The sequence below is a fragment of the Morone saxatilis genome, unplaced genomic scaffold (assembly GCF_004916995.1).
Source record: "Morone saxatilis isolate NCDOM2014 unplaced genomic scaffold, NCSU_SB_2.0 Contig20, whole genome shotgun sequence".
NCBI lineage: Eukaryota > Metazoa > Chordata > Actinopteri > Moronidae > Morone > Morone saxatilis.
In genome coordinates, this window is record NW_023339763.1 from 762818 (window position 1) to 779707 (window position 16890).

The 16890-nt window shown below is 38.8% G+C and overlaps 1 protein-coding gene across 1 annotated transcript in view; it reads right to left on the minus strand.

Annotated features, from left to right (window-relative positions):
• Nucleotides 1-16890, minus strand: part of LOC118331701 (glutamate receptor 1-like) — a 76748-nt gene that overhangs the window by 58319 nt on the left and 1539 nt on the right. Inside the window, exon 2 of the mRNA XM_035666767.1 lies at nt 13899-14033. Coding sequence (XP_035522660.1) covers nt 13899-14033 — 135 coding nt within the window. The remainder of the gene's footprint in view (nt 1-13898; nt 14034-16890) is intronic.

Genomic DNA, 16890 nt, shown 5'->3' on the forward strand with positions numbered 1-16890 from the left:
TATTGCAACCAGTGGAGCTGCCCCCTGATGGCTGTTACATAGAATGCAGGTTTAAGCGATTCACAGTCAGAAGCTCAGTCCGTTATATAAACTGTCAATGGTCCATGGTAGTACGGCTAAGCTAACTGGCTAACAGTGGCTACATTCGGCAGCAGTTACTTTACTGTCCATCAGGAAACTGTAAGTTTACAGGCGGAGCAAATAAAAATAAGATCCACATGACATCCATAAGATGTCATGTGTTCTGCACTCGCTGTGACCCAGAGCTGTTACAGAGCGCGAGAGCGGGCGTACCGAGGCGCCGCTTGCCCGATTACAACTCAGTGTAGCATCAACATCATGGTAACGCTGTTATTTTAGGGTACAGCTACGTCATGGGGCTTTAAGGTGTGTAGCTTCCCTGCTGAAGTGTCTCTGAGCAAGACACTGAAATCTCACCAGCTCCATCTGACCTCTGACCTCAGCGAGGTGTTTCCCAACAGGAAGCAGTTAAACAACCTCCCTCACAACAGTTAGCATTTGTTTCATCTGCTTCAAACATCCAAACACTTTTTCTGCCCCAAATTATTCCTCAATGGGCTGAAAATAAACGAAACAAACCCTGCAGTTTATTTCCTCTCTGGCACCCGATCCGGATCCAGTTTTGTCCGACATGAAACTTAACGATTATTAATTAAAGATAATCCCTTTCTCTCTGCTGCTAGCCCCCTCATATCTGAGCGCCGGCTCTTCCTTTCTGCCAGATTGTGTTGTTGAAGATAAACGTCTTTCCAGGCGATACAAGCGCCGCTCTTTTTTTTTTGGTCTTTTTTTTAACGCTGCACTTTTTCCTCATTTCACATTTGAGGCGTTCAACTGAGCGTGTAACTACGAGTGAGTCCTCAAGGGCAAAATGTCACCAGCTCTCCGTCTCTCTCCCTCCTCTCTTTCCACTTCCTACACGTCTCTAACACGGTGCATCCTTTATTTTTTATTTTCTACACCAATAAACAATAAATAACACACAAACAACGGGGAGCGGGGCAGTCGTGTCTTTTCCTTCTGTCGTCTCAATCTGTAGGCTCCTGATAAGGGAAGTCCTGGCAGCGAAACAGAGGAGAAACACCATTTAATTTCCCCTCCGTCTCCCTCCTTCCTCCTCCTTCTCCTCCTCCTCCTCCCATCTTCATCTGAACCCCTGGGAGGGCGGTGAGTTAAAATGTTAGTTAGCTGGCTCTCATGCAACTGCTGCTCAGCTGATAGAGTTTATATTCAAAGTGCAAACTTATAGACACAGAACCCTCGCCTGTTGTAATTTATTGAATTAATTAATCATTTTCAGTTAATTTTTTTTAGAAAAAAATGTCAAAATTCTGTGATTTCATCTTCTCAAATGTGAATATTTTCTGTGGCTGTTTGTCCTCTGTGACAGTAAACTGAATATGTTTGGATTTTGGATGAAACAAGACATTTAAGGGCGTCACGTTGGGCATGTATCACCGTTATCTTTTTTTATACAACTCACTAGTTTAAATTATATTAAGGCTTAAAGTTATGCATTATTAAGGACATGGTCAGTTTGAATGACAGGTGGGTGCAGTCACAGGCGGCTGTTTTCAGTTTGGGATTAGCCAGAGCGACTCTTCACAAACCTATGGGGACGTCATGAAGACCGTGGACAGTTTTACATACAATGTATGGGGTTTTCCCTCCTATTTCAGCTGCTAACTTCCAGTTTAGCCCTCCGCTACATTGAACGGGGATAAAATGTGTGCATCACATGACAGACCCAGAAGTTAATTACTACTCTTCCTTGGGGGGGTTGGCGTGCTCCCTCTTCACCCAAAATCCAGTTAACTGCTGCGTTTTAGTGATTTTTGTGATGGATAACGACCAAAAATGATGTGTCATAAGTGTATGTTTTGTCAAAAGTGTAGCTGGAGCTGCCCAAAGGCACGAGATAATAATACGTATTCAGTGTATTAGTGTGTGTATGTGGTCCATTAAGCACAATAATAACATAACAGACTCATTTACAGTAACATTTCTGTCCCATTTAAACCAAAGTGAGTTCTGTAAAACCCAGTAAAGACTTCTCCCTCCATGTCTAGACAACCTTGTTTAATTCTACAATCCTGTGACAGAGCGACTTAACAGCCCGAAAAATTACCTGAACAAAAAAAAAAGAAAAACTTTCATTTCAATGCTCTGAGGACTTTTTCCCTCATTTCATTCATCTGTGCTGACGGATGGATTTTGGAGCCGCTCAGCCCAAACCTATTACTTCAGACTGGGGGGTAAAAAAGCAATATTTTCTCATGAAATGGTCCCATCCTGGATTTTTAATGTGCAGCAGGGTGTTGAGTTCATGAAGCCATCAGCAGAGCCTGAGTCTGTGTTAACATGGGGTCACACTCAGGTTAGAGATCCATTCAGAACCCTGTTACATGCTCTATTAGACTGAGATGCTCGCTCTACCTCCCTGTCTCTTTTTCTCTGCCTGTCCCGATTCAATTCATTTCACTTCTATTCAGTCCACCTCCATTCAATCCAGTCTGATTTACTGGCATGAATGCTACGGCGTGTCGCCAACGTGCCCCACTACATTTGGGCTCCTTCATAACAGGATGTGTTTATTGGTGCAGCAACACATTCATTAGCATCCAGACTTGTCTTTCTCCGTGTCCTCCTCTCCGCTGAGGAGCTACAGCGACTCCGAAAGGTCACGACCTCTGCGCCTTGTCTCATATGACGATGTGTAAAGATTGGGACTTTTAATTAGCCTGATCAGGTTGAGCTGTTTTGATTTAGGATGTTGGATTAACAGTATTTCCATGGAGTTTACCGTTCTACTGTCTTCATGATTGTTCTAAATGTTTTTTAAAAAATCCATAATACAGTCAGAATTGTATTAAAACTTCCCTAAACAGGAGATAATCTGCTCAAAATTCATCCGGATCACTTGTTGAGAAGATTAATTAGTTAGCTAGCTAGCTAACAGCATGGCTAGCTAGCAGAGCTCTTGATTACTGATTACACACTACAGTTTGACGACAGCGGTACCGAGGTGATTTATGGAGTTTCCAGATAAACTTGTTTCTAAAAGAAGCTAACCGTCACTAACAGTAATGTTAGATACTGTTAGCTAGTTAGCCTGTGCAGCTAACGTCAGCTGACTCAGCCCCCCCCCCCACCGTCAAACTGCCTGTTTTTATAGGAATATGTAAATACACAGAAGCTTTAAAGCATTAATGTTGTTGTTTATCTGGCGAGGACAGGCTCTCAATAAATAAGTGATGTGTCTTAACTGAGCTCAAAAGTCTCGGCTCCAGAGCCCTCACAGAAGAACAGGAACATACACACTGAAAATGTTAGATAATAAACAGCGCGGGCGCTTAATAAGCATAAATAAAGGGGAGAGAAATAAACAGTGTGTGTGCAGGGTGTGCACAATATTAGCAGCAGGAAAAACAGTTAAAGAAAACAACAACAACACAGAAAGGCAGTATCAAAAGCATGAGATATGCAAATGAAAATAATCTTGTGAACAAATGTGAAGACGTAAGCAAAGTGCAGCAGTTGGTAAATGTGAGGAAACAAAAAGACGACGATGTCCAGACAGAGACAGAAATCCTCCAATAACAACACAAACAGTCTGACAGATCTGAGACACATCACAGGTTAGTCACTGTCTGTCTGTCTGTCTGTCTGAGGGCTGAGACAGGGAGCTGGCTCTGCATTCTGTGTGTGTGTGTGTGTGTGTGTGTGTCATTCTATATAATGAAGATGACTGTGTGACACAAATAGCCAGAACAAGAGCACAAAGTCTCTCCAGTCCTTTTGTTTTGAGTGACGTCGGCTGTGCTCTGTTTCGCACTCACTATTTGTGCATTTAATGTACTTTCACATTTTGTACTAATGGGAAATGATGGGATGTGTTTCAGGAAAATATCCAGAAACAAAAAGAGAAAGTTATTTTTTGTTTTCCTCCGAGATGCCTGAAGCTGCTGTCCAACAGTCGGTAAAGTCGACCTGTTAACTCCACCAGACTTCTGCGCTACGGCCGACTCCGCTGTCAATCATGATGTGAAACCCTGTTTTTATATCTTCAAATAACTCATTCAAACCAAACTGATGATAAAAATGAACACTTGAACAAACGTGATAAGAACAATAAAAAACATCTTTTAGAAACATTTATTTGACTTATGGTTTGTCCCGTCTGCTAACATGGAGGCAGCTGGGTTTATGACATAAACTGCTGTCAGCCACCAGGGGGCGTTAGGCTGTTTTGGCTTCAGTATTGGGGAGCTGTCATGTCGTCCATCTTTATATATGTCGACGGATTGACATGAAATTTACCGCAGACATTAGTCAACGTTCCATCAAAGCTTAGAACTAATTTTTAATTCATTTCCAGAATCAGCAAAAGAACTTGAAATCCACCAATCCATCAGTTTTACACCTTAGACAAGTAAAAACTTGCAATATTAACATTAGCGTGTTATCATGCTGATTTTAGCACTTAGCTCAAAGCACCACTGTGTCCAATAGGGCTGTGTATCAGCAAAAATGTGGCAATACGATACGTATCACGATTCAATATATTACGATTTGTCTTTATCTAATTTTATGAAAACTGTTGTAGCATAAAGAGCACACCGTCGTATGAATACGTAAGTAAACACAAAAATCTGTGTTAATTAGTTTATTAAAACTAAATCTTGATGTTTTTCCATATTTTCTTACATCTCCACTGTCAGTGTAAGAACAGCCTCAAGCAGCTCGCACTACTGTTGACTTTTAATAGAGCTGAGAAGATTTGTCGATTATACCATTAGTTGATTGAGTAAATAGTATTATATACATTTAAATCGGCTCAAGCACAGCTGAGTTGAATCTATGTCTTTCCAGGTCATACACTGAAATGTAATGAAATGTGTGTTTTTAGATGCTGTACTTTATACGACCAAACAGACACATTATTTTGTTTTCTATACTTCCTCTTTATGAATAAACAGAGACACGAATGTGAACTCTTGCACAGGAAGTCTATTCGAAGGAGTTTATTGTGAAATGAAGTGGAAACACTCATTTCAAACATTGTATTGGCTGAGGTTTAAATGCCTACTGAACATGTTTCCTCCCTACAGTAGCAGCAGATGTTGTTGATGTTGTTGTTGTTGTTGTTGATGATGTGTGTTAGGACTCCAGCAGCAGAGATACAGCTGCAGGTTTTTCCATGAAGCTCACAGCTCATTTCATTCACATGATCCGTGTGTGCAGAACCATCCCCCTGCACAGATGCACCCCCCTGCCCGTACTGTAGACTGTGTGCTACCACATGCAGTTCTTCCATCCAGAATCGATGTTCAATTTAAAGTTTTAACACACAGAGAGGACTGTATCGCTACAAACAACAATATAAAGTTATATAGAGCTTATTATTATTTCAAATTCTGGTTCTGCATAGAATTTTCGATGTGTTGAATAAAAGCTGCGACGCAACAAACACTGCAGGACACTAAAAAGAGAAATTCCCTTGAGACAGCGAAGAGACCAAAAAAAGATTACAAAGAGTGTTTGTTGTCTATTTTATAGCCTACTTTGTTATTTTGTAAAAAATAAATATAAATACATTAATCCAACAGCCTGGATGCAGAGCAGAGCTATTCACCTGTCTTATTTTGGAAAATGCAAGTACGAGTTCACTTCAGCAGGTTCTTACTGTATTTTAGAATTACAGCCGATTATAAGAAATCAAATTACAGCTCATTACTGTATTCTTATAAATTTACAACACAGTACTGGTCAGAGTTTTGTCAGTATTAGTTGAATTATTTTGTATACATACTGGTCCTTTAAATTAAAAATCATATGAAAGAGGAGCAGAAAACAAAAAATAAAATTTGAAAAAAAAACAGGAAGTTAAAGTTCATTCAGGTCTAGTTTTGTGTTGTACTGTCACATATTTCTATTTTAATACATTGAGGATGCAAAGGAATATTGTCACCAACTGCTACAACCATTAAACACAGGTGTCCTCATGCCATCCAGGACTGAAATCAGTGAAATTATAACTTTAATAAATTGCACATAACATTTATTTTATATGCAAATAAACTGCTTGCAGAACCATCCAAGGATTCAGTATCTTCATAATCTGTGTCAAAGGAACCAACAGAAAATGAATGACAACCACCCGATCTCAGGAAGCCGTTATTACTCAGAACATTGGTTGACTGGCACTCACTGAAATCTGAACGCAGCAATAAACCGATTGAACACAGAACACGGTTCTTCTTTATCTTTAAGTTGGACAGTGACTGACTGACACTTCCATCAGCTCAGACGGAGCACCCAGATAACTCCTGCACCTCCCAGTAGCTGACAAAAATGATTTCCTTCCTTCTCTTGTACCTTAAGATTGAGTTGGTCCTTATTTCTCCCAAGGAAGGTTCAGGAGAAACATAACATTCAGTAATCCCTAAGAATAAAAGAATATGATTTATTTCATGGGAGATAAAGAAAAGACGGTTGTGAGCAGCAGGAGCTTCCTGTGGGCTACAAGACGTCTGATACGATTACTGTGACACACTGAACCGTCTTCACTTCAGCTCCAGATGTTGGAGCTCAAGGAGAATCTGAGATATAAAGTAAACTAATTAAGCAATACAAATGAAATTTGTTTACATGCCACAACACTGCAGTTCAGAGGAACTCCATACTTAAATAGATCTAGGTGAACTATATTATATGACTGTATTGTATAATATATATATAAAAAAAACAGTGTTAATGGCCATTAATCTTTAATCTCTAGGTCTTTTAAATGTATAATGATGGAGACGCATCATTCACAGGAGGTTATGCTAGCTATTGCTAACCCTCTACTCAGTATGTTTATATTGTGGCACAGTGGTTCGGACTTTAGACGCTGTAGAAGCACCGGACTGCAATCTTTACCTTGATCCCACACAGACACACACACATACCAGAGAGATAGCCTCTACGAGCCGCTAGCTTTACTACAACACAGCCGTCAGTTTAGGTACAACACAGAAACTTTTACAAACAGCGCGAATGTGCTTCTAGTGACTGTAAAAGCTCCAGCAGTCTGTCTGGGTGTTGTTACACTTTATCATGCAGTAACATTCTTTAAATTTAAGATACACTGTAAATCAGTTTACATACTGTAAATATACAGTAATTTACTGACAAAACTGTGACCAGTACCGTGTTTTAAATTTTCATTACAATAACTACAATAATGGACTGCATTTTTATTTCCAGTAATACACTTATTCTAAAACACAGTAGAAAAAGAAACTGTAAAACAATGCTGGCAGTGAAATACTATGAATTGACAGTGAAAAAAAAAACAGTGTACTTCCTCATTTAACTACAAAAACCTAAAAAAGGTGTCCGCTGGCTGGAGGGAGCTTCCTAATAACCTACTTGCTGTTGGCTATATTTGATGTAATTTCCAGCAAAGAAACATAAATATCACAATACCAACAAAGCAATTCGATAGGTACGTGGTTTCTTTACATGACAACATTAGTGTATATTAGCTTTGCTTTATCCAGCGGTATCAAAGCTAATAAGCGTATTTCCTATAGTATAAAACCTTCCCAGCTTCCCAGGACTCCACATAGACCACAGTTTATGCTCTACATGTTGTGATTGAAGCTGTATTCGGTTAGACCAGCTGTCAGACCTGCAGACCTCATTGTCATCAAGACTAATTCCTGATAAAAGTGACTGAGCTGAGGCTGAGCTGCTCGTATAAAACTCAGACGTGTCAGATGCAGTAGCGCCAAGGACCGACTGTCTGCTCTCAGAGAAATATTTGTTTTCCTGCTTTAGATGCCGCCATGCTGCTCTGCTCCGACTGTAGAGTTTGTCTCACAGGAGGCAGAGCTCAGTCTGTTTTACATTTCACACAACAACAGACCAGGGAGAAAACAACAGACAGAGAAAGAGAGAGGAGGGGAGAGAGGGGGAGTATCATAGTAAGAGACAGAAAGGAAGAAAGAGGGAGGGGGAGAAGGAGGTTGGTACACATGGTACAAAGAGCAATGGGGGGCAGTTTTATATCAAAATACTGATTTAAAATTCATGAAATGCCATATTTATCTTACATTATTAACAGTAAGTGTGTTTACATCCACCTGTTTTTATGCACACTGTCAGTCTGTACATAAAAAAAACATGGAAACGCCGTAAATATGGAAAATAAAACAGTCAGAATATTGCTTTTAAGCTGAAGTGGAAAATTTAGTTTATCAACAAAAAGCAAATGGAAACAGACTTGAATGAATTATGATGTACTAGGTGTAAACCCATTGTAACATCACCCACTGGTTTATGTAGTATACCGTTTCCTGTTTGGCATTATGGCTGTCACAATTTTTGGGTTTTTTGGAGCCAGAAGTGACCATATTGCGGTGCTTGGTTTTGACTCTGTTTTTAAGCAGGAAACAATCACTTCCTGTCGGGTTAGAAACGTTCTCGTATTCCAGATAAACAGTAAATTAAAATATGTTTCTGAAAAGATTTTAGTTGAGAAATAGTCAACGCAGCAATAGAATCTTTATCCATATTTGATCAGCACTGCATTGAGCCTTGCATTGAGCTGGACAGTAGGGTTGGGCGATTGGCCGATTATATCTGCTATTTAGTCAGTTGCGGTTGTTTCTTTGACTGATTTCTCGGGCGATTAATGTCATATTATTTAGCTAATTTAATGGTCTACCTCCAAAGAATGAGAGCCGCTGCTCAGCTCCAGTCTCTCTCTCTCAACAGCAACGTAACGTCAAACACTGAGCTGAAGAAAACAGTGGAGAAAAAAAACTGTTGTAGAACCAGAATATTTCACATCTAGCTCTGTGAATTAAGGGTTTATTTTGACCAAGACTGACATAGGGGTGAAGCAGGAGAAGGGCGAGAGGGAGGTTGGGCATCGGAGAGGCAGCGACAGTGCGAGGAGACAGAATATTTTCACATGTAACTTGGTTAGACAGCAGAGTTGGTGATTGTTGGAACAGTGGAAAGACTATGGTTTTTGGACTTTGGTTAGTTTTATTTTGTTGAGTTTTATTGAAGCGTGTTTTGCAAGGACCTAACGAGGCAGTTAAGCTGGTATTAATTCAGTAAAAAAAGAAACTTAAATTCAGAAGGTGTTCACCTGTATTTTCCTGTTTACAGAGGAAAATAAATGTTTCTTTCTTGATGTTTTGTAAGTTTATTTTGTTTATTATTTTGTGCAAATATATTGGCGAAAATTATAATACATCGCCCAACTCCACTGGTACTGAGCATAACAGCTATAAGAACAGCAGTCAAATTTCAGATTTAGTCTGATATCTTACTGCCTGGACCACCAATAGAAAGACAGAGGTTAAATAAGGTATCTATCCAGGAAGTTTCCAGGAAAAAAAACTGAACCGCACTGACCTCTGCCCTGTAACTACAGCACTGGTCTCTGCCCTATGTCCGTCCTGTCCTCTGTCCTCTGTCCCTGTCAGCATTAGTCTGATATCTTACTGTCTGGACAACCAATACAAACCCAGAGGTTATTATTTTGATCATATTCACAATCAGCAAATCACAGCTATGTTCCTCAAATTGTTCTGCTTTAAGTTGAAAAGACAAAGAGAGACAGATGAAATAAGTAAGCCAGACAGGAATAGAAATGCAGACAGGTAGCTTCACAGGAGAAGACAAAGGGAGACAAAATGAAAAGGGCAAACAAAAGACAGACAGACAGAGACAGACAGAGAGAGGGGGGTTTGTCGGTAGTATCCAGAGGGCAGGTGGGATCAGCTCAGGTGCAGCAGCTCCATCATTCAGACTCTGTTCACGTCTGGTTTAGAAAAATAACCTGCAGCATCGAGCAGAATCAGAACACACCTAAACTACAACTCCTACTACTACTACTACAATTACTACCACTATTGTTACCTCAGATTAATTATACAGAATATAACTAACAGATACTTTTGTATTTGTATATTACTCACTTCACTAATAATCCAGAAATATGATCTAAAACTGGCCATTTAGCATAATGAGTACTTTTGGTACTTGGTAGTAATATTTGTTGCTAATACTTTTATGACTTGGTTAATTTTTTGGGCTCCTATGTTCAGTCAAAAATATAAACCATTTTTGTAATGCATCTTCCAATTTGCACTGAAAAGAAAAAAATAGGAACAAATCGTCTCTCATTAAAAAGAACAACAATGTCCGTATGTGGTTGCAAGACTTCAGCCAGATTTTCCTTGTTTAAATAAAGAGGTAAACTGGAGTTAAATGAGTAATATGTGTCTATTAGTATCAACCTTTTGATGTCTGTCTGATCAAGATGTTTCACCTTGCTCAGTTGAACTCCCTGAAGACTCCTGCAGTACAAAGACTGCTCCGACCAAATCAAAGGAAGAGATTCTGTCAGATGAGAGGTGAAGACCCATGTGTAGAGCATGACTCAGCAAAAACACGGGGACTTGTTGATTAAGAACTGCTGTGAACCGTCTGCCATGAGCTTGAAGCACTTTTTGGGATTTAGCAGCACCGTTGGGCACTTTTTTTTAATAATCATGCTTTAATTGAAGGTTTCAAAATTAAGTTTGAAATGTCTGTTGCCATATTTAATGACGCAATAACCCCAAATAAAATTTTAAATACCCTCTAAGAAAATCATTCAATTTGAACAAAGTGATTAATCAGATTAGTCTTTTAAGGTAGAATGAGTATGATTGGTTGGTTGCATTGTTGACTGTGGTTGAGGGAACTATGGAGTAAATGAAAAGAGCACCATTAGCAGTGAATCAGAGAAATTAAACTTAATTACATTCTAAATAAACATGGCCACACCTCCCCACAACCCTTTGAGAAAGAGTCACATTGCCAGATTTTGTGTGTAAATATGCAGCTCAACCCTGACATCTTCATCTTTTTTTTCCACAACCTAAAGTTATTCCGTTTACTGTCAGAGGACTAAAGAAAGCAGAAAATATTCACGTTTGGGAAGCTAAACTCAGAAACATTGGACATTTTTGACAACTAATTGATTAAAAGACCTGCGCAGCATTCAAATGTTAAATTAAAATTTAAATGTCAACGTTATGAATGAAGCTTTGAACTACTGGATACAGCCCAAAACTAAATATGAGAGAGCACTGTTAATGAATTTTTAATCTCAAAACTACACTAAACTGTGTTTAATATGCAGCAAAATATAGTTTGGATCTTGAAGATGCAGAACAGGGCCTTACCTATCACTGAACAGCCTGGGAAGAAGATTTATACTCATAAACTTTTGGTTTTTAAGACAATTCCATCATTTTGAGACTAAATATCACTAACAGGATTTAGTATTTATCTGCTAAAATTCATCTCCAGGAAGTTTGGAGCAGCATCTAGAACTCCATGTTGAGAAATATGTGAGAAGACTTTATTTACAGGTCCATAATTTTATAATATGCCCTGGGATTAATACAGTATATACCGAGGAAGTTTCAAGGAAAGAAATATGAAATAAGGTTTTAATTATGCTCAACAATTAGTGTGAAATTATTGAACTTCACTAAAATTTATGAAATAAAGTTAATATTAGTATGATTAATGTTACTATTATATGAATCAAATGGACAGTATAGATCTCTGACCTGTATCTACAGCACTGACATCTGCCCTGTAGCAGTCCTGAGCTCTGTTGCCTAGTATTATTGTCAAATGGACTCAATTACATTTTTATTAACTATGTCTGAAAGTAATATATAATAATAAATAATATAACATTTTTGGACTTTATTAAACTTATGACATAAAGGTATTAATAATTACATTATTGTTACTATTATATGAATTAAATAGACAGTACAGACCTCTGACAGCAGTGATCTATGCCCCTTATCTAACATGTTCAGGCAGCATATAAACAACCAGTTTATAACAAACTATAACATAGTTTTAAGCAGAGATAAGGACATATTTAAGTCACTCACAGCGGGTTGGGCTAAGCAATATGTCTGTTAGCACAACCTTTATAAAGGCTTACAATAGAAGGTAGTTGAACTGAGTGTTCTTATATCTGGCGATTTATATTCAGGTGTAATAAGGCCAGCTGGTAAATGCAGCGTTTTGTGCCGAACAAAACAAAGTCAGCACATTGTTCTCCAGACCTCCTGTACTGTACTGAACGCTCCCTGGAGCCAGAGTCCATTTAGTGCTGAGCTCCCTCTGGTCTATGTCCATTTACTGCTGCTGTCTGCTCTTTTAAAGTCTGCCTCCAGTTGCTTCTATTTCCCTTTCCTTAAATCCCCAGTCCGTTGAATGAAGTCTGGATGATGGAAAAATTATGCACTGACCCATGATGGCGACTACAGTCTTGACAAACCTGGAGGAGACTCTGACAGGCAGCCCAGTCGAATGTCATACTAACAACACACCTAATGTTACATCAACTAACCACCAAATCTAAATTCACTACCCAATAAATCCATGTTACATTCCAGTGGGATACAAAATAACAACAACAATAATTAGTGGTTTCTGAAAGTATTTGACTTAAATAATAATTAATTCTGCAGAGAAGAACTGAGTTAGCATTTTAGCACCTCTGGTTCCGCCTCCTCAAAGTCAATGGGTTTTTGTTTAGATGCCTTAAATAAGGTCTGTGGTTAACACAGGCTTAAGAGCTTTTCAAGTTTTGTTCTACGACATAAAATACTTCAGTAAATACCCTACCTGTAAATTGTAAAGCTTTTAAGTGTTTTAAAAAACTAAAAAAGGAATGAACTAAAAACTGCTCACAAGTGGCTACATGTGACATTAAATGTCAGCACACCAAACACACTTATCTACTCACTAGTTTGTCTTTGTTTTTTATTTATACTTGTGCTCCAGCAAACTAGTCTATTAAATTACAAGATTTAATTAAAAGTTTGAAGTTTATTGTTGGTGACGTTGAAATCCTGTGAGCTTTTTACTTCTGGTGATTGCATTTATGCTTTAAAAATCTTAAAGGTGGTGTTCATTTGTGAAGATTAACTTGCTGAACAAAATGTGTAAGTATCATAAAGCTTTCCAAAATCCTGTTGGCTTTTTGTCAAAGGAACCAGGAAGATGCTAACTTCAGGATTGGTCAAATACATTATCTCTGCGGCTCTCTATAACACATCAGAGCAGACTGGGCTTTTCACAGAGAGGGTGAACAGAAGGGCAGCAATGGCCAGTATAAGAATAATAATGAGATCATTGTTGCAAGCAAATCTATTATAGCAGACCTCTCAAATACAAGCATGAACCTGAAAATGAGCATAATATGAGAAATATATAAATATATAAAAAACTCTTTTAATATATGTGTTGCCCTGTATGGACTTTTTGAGCATGCTGCGGCCGCCAAATATGCAGTCGAAGGGGCAGAAAATAATAATAATAATAATAATAATTCCTTGCATTACAATAGGCCTTGGCCCCCCCCCCCCACTGGTCGGAGGTGCTCGGTCCCTAATTAATATATGTGAAACTCCATGAATCAAAATTTCTATTTTATTTAATTGAGTAATTTTGGAGCATTAGAGGGCAGAAAGATCACTAATGAACTATCGGCGTATAAGTTTGCCTACATCCACATCCAGCAGACACAGAGAAACACGATCATTTATGTATTTAGATTGGTGCGTACGGCCACCCGATGAATGTAGTGTTAAGTTAGTAATATTCACTCTGTTTTCACTCTTTTTTCTCTAATAACTCCTGAGGGAAATATCTGGCTTTTCAGAGCTTGTTTGAATCCAACCTTCGCAGATCAGGGTCTGGGATCCATGATAAAAATCCATATTCATGTCTGTGACATTTAAAAAGAAAAGTTTAACGTCAGACAGCAAGACTTCTGTTTCTGAACTTACAGGCGTAGGTCATGGCGAAGCTGCTCCCCGTGTCCACCATGTCCACTTGTGGCACCAGTTTGGGGACGTCCTGGTGTTGCGCCAGAGCAAAACGAAACACCTCGTACTCATGGGAGCCGGTGGGAAAAAGGCCTCCTGTTTGACAAACACACAGAGACACAGTGGGAATGAGTTCCTCTCCCAAAGCAATGAAATAACTGTTAACAGAAAGGCAGAGTTTTGGTTTAAAGACGGAGCTACTCGTCGGTTTTAGGACAACTATCATTGTATTAATAAACTCAATTCTTGAGCATTAAATGACTGATACAGCACTGTGAGTGTGCACTCTTTAGATGATGCATATTTTAAGAAGTTGAGCAGCGTTTGAAGGCATTATTTATTCCAGAACAGAGTAAAAGTTTCTGCTTCTTTCTACCAGTTTATTTAAGAGTATTTCCTCTTTGTTTTTTGCAAATTGCTTGGGGTACATTTGAGTTTACCGTTGTCACTCAAATTAACGACCATGCTTTGCAGTAATTGTGGTTAAAAGCCTCTTTTCTCATTCGGTCTATTGTCCTGGCACTCACACACTCTCAACATAATAGTTTTGAGGGTCACGGGGGAATTATCTAAACACTTCACCTCGGACTGATTGACCCTCCTGTCTCCTCTGTGCTGAAGTGGAAATTATATATGTATTTATATTACTGCACGGCTGTACAGCGAGTGGTTCTGGTGAAAATGAACTTTTAGTGTCTTTTTGTACAGAAGCTGTAAATGAATCTTTGTTCTCACAAAGAATTAGACATCATTTTGTTAAAGCTAATGCAATCGGGCCCTCTTACTGTGCACGGTGCGGTCCGGTTATGCACTAGCGTCTTGTGTAAAGAATGCTCCGGGTGGGACTGTTATCAAACGTAATGTGGTGCAGATTGGACAAAGTACACTGAAGTTATGACAACTTCCTGTTTCATGGCGAAACGTTGAAAATCAATGCAACGCCACAGACACGCCATTTGCCCCGCCACTATCACAAATAGCACAACATTTGACCGTGAACGTGTTTTGATTGCATCCATTGATTGTTTTGATCAGTTCTTATGAAAATACAACCACCAAAAATGACCACTAAATTCAAAATGGCTGACTTCCTGTTGGGTTTGGGGTATGGGTCCAAGAGGCTTTTTGTGTGTCTCGTCATAATACATGAGCACACTAATTTTCATACATATCAGTAAAACGTGCCTTAGGGGGCTGCGTTTAGGAGGCAGGAGAAATAATGTTACACACTCATGAAAATAATAATAAATATATAATTCCTTGGGTATGTTAATGCAGTCGTAATGTGAGTGTATCCATAAATATTTGCCTCTGAGATGTTGTGGAGTAGAAGTGAAGTAGGAAGGGATGTATCCATAATAACTGTGATATCTAAAAGTTAAATATTTATATTGTGTTAATAATACACACATCATCCAGCACCTCCGAAATCATTTATTTCCATTCTTGTGTATACTCAGACATAGTGGCCGTAATTCATTTGGCAAAAATGTTACAACAGGTGAAAACACAAACGTAGGACCCAAACGCAGAACACAAGACAGGATCTTGATACAAAAATACACAGACTTTACTTGCCAGAGAACATGTTCGGTACACAGGAGGTCAATCCAGACAAACAAACAAACAAACAAACAAAGCCAGTGAAAAAGTCCAAAACCCAGGGTAGCACAACAGAACAAAAACAGGCTTCACATGGAGGAACAACTACAAACTGGCAACGAGGGGAAGTGACACAGGGAATATACACACCCCACAGGTGATTACACACAGGTGCAGATAATCAGGGCGGAGCAAACAATTACAAACAGCGGGAAAACACAAAGGCAGGAAGTGAACCGCAATGGTGTTTCTGAATCTCACTGACAGCACTAACATTTCTATTATTTCAAAATATTCTACAGATATCGCGATAATATCGTTAGCGTGAGTTCTTTTGGCCACAATGGTCGTGTTGTAAAAAATCCAATACTCAAGTACCTCAAACGCTGCATTAAAGTGACCAGAAATACAACACAGAAGTCCCAGAAGTGACAGATTAATTAAAATAAAATGAGGTGATACTTTTGTAAGTCAAGTCCTTTTTATTTATACAGCCCACAAATTGCCTCAAAGGGCTTTACAGTCTGCACAACATATGTCGGCTTCTGTTCTTAAACCGCCAGTTTGGATGAGAAAAACCCTTTAATGTGGGTTAAAGAACATCAGAGGAGGACAGACCAGATCCACAAACATCATATACACAAATTATGATGATAAAAATACAAATAAATGTAGATTATAAAACATGTGAAGAGTTAAAACTGGTAATTAATCATTTGAGTGTGATGATGATTATTTACAGTAAAATGCAGTTTATATTTGATCTAAAGCAAACTCTACAATATAAAGATACCTATAGGAATATTATTGGAATAGAATATGATTTATTCATCAGAGCTATAAAGGCTGGAAGCGGTCCATCTGCTCTGACAGAAGGGCTCCCTGATTCAATAAATACATGCAGAGGAAACCAACGTAACTGATTTTCAATGCTCAGGCTCACTGGTTGGTATGCGGGCTGCAGTAATGCAGGTTAGCTGAACTTGATGCCACATCAGCACCAAATCCTGAGAGGAGAGTGCAGCAGGAGTCTGGCCCCCGACGGATGAATCACATTAGAACTTCATATTGGGAGAGTGACACGCTCGGCAGCCCCCCCAGCTGACTGATCCACGCTGAAACCAGCCGAGGTTCAAATGGGAATAAAAGATCTGCTGGAGGATTCATCCAGCGTACCAGTGTGAGATCATTGATACTGAACACAGCAGATAGAATTGATCGATTGCTTTAAGTGAGTGTGTGAAGAATCATCATATATGTTAAATATTCTAATTAAACAGGTCACACTGTTGGATTTATATAATAATATGTCCTGTTATAAACAGTACAGTGTTCAGAATCAGAATCAGAA